Source organism: Meleagris gallopavo, chromosome 1, assembly GCF_000146605.3.
Source record: "Meleagris gallopavo isolate NT-WF06-2002-E0010 breed Aviagen turkey brand Nicholas breeding stock chromosome 1, Turkey_5.1, whole genome shotgun sequence".
In the NCBI taxonomy this organism is placed as follows: domain Eukaryota; kingdom Metazoa; phylum Chordata; class Aves; order Galliformes; family Phasianidae; genus Meleagris; species Meleagris gallopavo.
This window is the reverse complement of record NC_015011.2, coordinates 67,701,908-67,704,856: the sequence shown is the minus strand read 5'-3', so window position 1 is coordinate 67,704,856 and position 2,949 is coordinate 67,701,908. Positions and strand designations below refer to the sequence as shown.

The 2,949-nt window shown below is 51.3% G+C and overlaps 1 protein-coding gene across 1 annotated transcript in view; it reads left to right on the top strand.

Moving 5' to 3' along the window:
* Positions 1 to 1,499: 1,499 nt before the first annotated feature.
* The window catches only part of WNT7B (Wnt family member 7B), a 94,283-nt gene continuing 92,833 nt past the window's right edge, over positions 1,500 to 2,949 (top strand). Inside the window, exon 1 of the mRNA XM_003202528.3 lies at positions 1,500 to 2,001. Coding sequence (XP_003202576.1) covers positions 1,931 to 2,001 — 71 coding nt within the window. The 5' untranslated portion in view covers positions 1,500 to 1,930. The remainder of the gene's footprint in view (positions 2,002 to 2,949) is intronic.

The window sequence follows — 2,949 nt, the reverse complement described above, 5'->3', positions numbered from 1 at the left end:
GCCTTCCCGGGGATAAAGGTGTTCGGTGAGGGACGGTGAGGTGCTGGTGGAAGAGTTCGGGCGGGAGTTCCGGAGGCCGGAGATATGAATGGCGAAGGAAAACACGGCCTCGCCTTACTTTAAAAAGTAGTATTAAGTCTTGGGGGATGGACGTTTAAAGAGAAAGAGCAGGGAGGAAAGCAGCCTTTTTGAATGCGAAATTATTCTCAGTTAATTTTTAGGAAAAACGGCAGGAGAAGTCTGAGAGAGAGCGGAGAATAAACCTTGAGGAATGCAGGAAAAAGGCAGAGCTAAAGCGATCAGCACGGAGATCAGTGGGAGCGGATCGCTTTGCCCTGCTCACCGGGGCCCGCCGTGAGCCGCCCCGGTTAGGGCCGCTGCTTTCTCGTGTGCTGTCCTTTCCCTGGCAGCAGCCGGGGGGGTCGAGTCCTACCCTGAGCAGATGTCGTTTGGGAGCTGCGGGCGGCCCTGGCCGGAGAGCCGTCTGCGAATGACCCGCAATTTCACACCGCATCACTGCCACCACGGCAGCCCGGCCGGGCTTTAAACAATCCTTTGTTTTCACCATCAGGACAGATACTTTACGACGAAGTTCTGTGTTCAGGCTCTTTTACTTGCTTGTCACTGCTCGCTTTCCTTTCAGCCTTCACTGGTGTGTGTTTAGCAATGTCTCGGGCAGAGATGCCCAGAGCTATCCGTGTTTGCTGTGTAAGTGGGCATGGGTTTGTCCACTTCTGCAGAATTTACCACAGCCCACAGACGTGTATCTGAGTGTTCTTTCAGCGTGTGTATGCATGCGGGTATGCGACCCAGACAGGAGCACGTTGTGTAGCAGACTAGAATAGGTGGTTCCACAGAATGCAGGAGTAAGCCGAACAGCTCTGGAACCAGACAGAAAGAGAGAGAGAAACACGGAGAGAGAAAGGAAGAGAAAAAGAAAAGAAAAAAAGACAGGAATTTTGCTTGACTATGCCTGAGCACAAAGTTCTTTTTTTTTCTCCCTGGTTATTTTCCCTACGATCAGCAAACTGAGTATCCCAAACTCTTGCTAAAAGCCAAGGAGATCTGGTTTTAGAAGGAAGAAGAATGTTTTCTTACTGTGGAAAATGAAATCGAGTTTAGTGACAGGCATTTGTGAGTGCACAGCAAGGTCAGATGGCCGAAGAGCCCGGGCACACACACACAGCATTTAGATAGGGAGCTGTGAGCAATCCTGGCTAATCCCTGCCTCTTTCTGATTAAAAAGGAAACATTTAACCATCTCTTTTGGGAAAGTCCGTGCGTTACAAATCTAGCCGCGTTACCATACTAGAGCAAATGAAAAAGCACTGCAGATTGAGACGACGACTCCTTTCTTTCCCTTTGTGGATATGTTTGTGTGTTTCCCCAAACAGTGTGGCTGCAGGACGTGGCTTCCGAAACACAAACTCACAGCTCGCGCACACACCCGCACAGACAGATAAGACATGTATTAGATTCTGACACATACGGGGTGGGGGGAAGAGCGGGAGAGAGAGAGGGAGAGAGAGAGAGAGAGAGATCCTCCTACCTGGAGCCATAGATTGCAAGATACGTAGTGTTACCTGGGGAAGTCAGAACAAGTAAAAACACATTGAACTTCGGGGCTCTATGAGGCAGTTGATCAAGATCAGGGCTTGCTCGTTTTCTCCCTCCGACCGTCTGCCTCGGGTTTTTTGTTTTACCGTTTTGAGCAGCTCTTTCTATTTTCCTCCCTCTATAGCTTCAGTACCGAGCCAGGTTCTGTCACCATGGCTCTGGGAAGAGCTGCCCGTCTGCACGCCGCTGATTTTGTGCAGTTCGGCCGGCTTTGCTCCCGGGCAGCTTCCGAAACGCTCTTGACTGGGATTTAACCGACAAGATCAATTCGACTTTTTGTGCAATTTTTATGGCTCAGTCCATTCTCTAGATCATGCACAGAAACTTTCGGAAGTGGATTTTCTACGTGTTTTTATGCTTTGGAGTCATCTATGTCAAATTAGGGTAAGTCCTCGCGCACGACAAACCTTGTCTTTTGGGTCACGTTATTGCGGAGTTGCGAACAGAGCGTTGCGACGGAAAAAGAAGACGAAGCAAACGAAAAAGGCAGGAAAGCGACGGTTTCCCTCCGCCCCTTTCCCCGGGCGCAGCCCCAGCGCAGTCTGGGGCCGTTCCGCGTCGCGCTCCGCTCCCGGGGACGGGCACTGCGGCGGCGTTGCCCGCACGGAGCCCTCTGCTTTTGTGCTGCTTAAGCGACCTTAAATATTATCTCTAGCGTACAGTACTCTCAGACAGGGAAAAAAAAAAAAAAGCCTGACGGAGTTAACTCAGCCGCTGCTGATGAGACAATGGAGCAGAGCTTAAGTATTAAAAAGGAGAAAGGGGGCGGGAGAAGGGGGAATCCCTGCTCTGAACCTGCGCTCAGGGATTTGCTTTATGCAGGCCTAGACACAATTTGCTTTTCTATCCATCAGGCGGACGTGTTGAAATGAGCTTGACAAGCGGCCCGGCTGCCCCCGCGATAAGCTCCGGGCCGGGCGGGCTGAGGGCCGGGCGCGCCGGGAGGGCTGCGGGCAGCCCGGGCTTTGCTCCTCGTTATTTGATCGCAGAGAGCGAGATCGAGCTGTTATTGCAGTTGCCAAGTTTCTCCCTCTGCCTCTCCCCCTTACCTGTATGCCCTTATTAATATTGCTCGTCGCAGTAGGCTGACTTGAGTTGAATTTCCACATTCCTGAGCCCCAGCCGAGTCCTTACCTGTCGAGCTACAAACCCTTTAAAGATCCTGTCTTTGCATAGCTGCGGGATTTTTTTTTTTTTTTTTTTTAATGATCAAGAATGCATAAGGTGAGTTGCAATCCGAAAACGCTTGTTTCCCGCTTTGAAGCCAACACAGGAAAGAAGAGGTGCGAAAGGGCAGCTCTGAGCGGCGAGGCCCATCCCCGCGGCACCCCG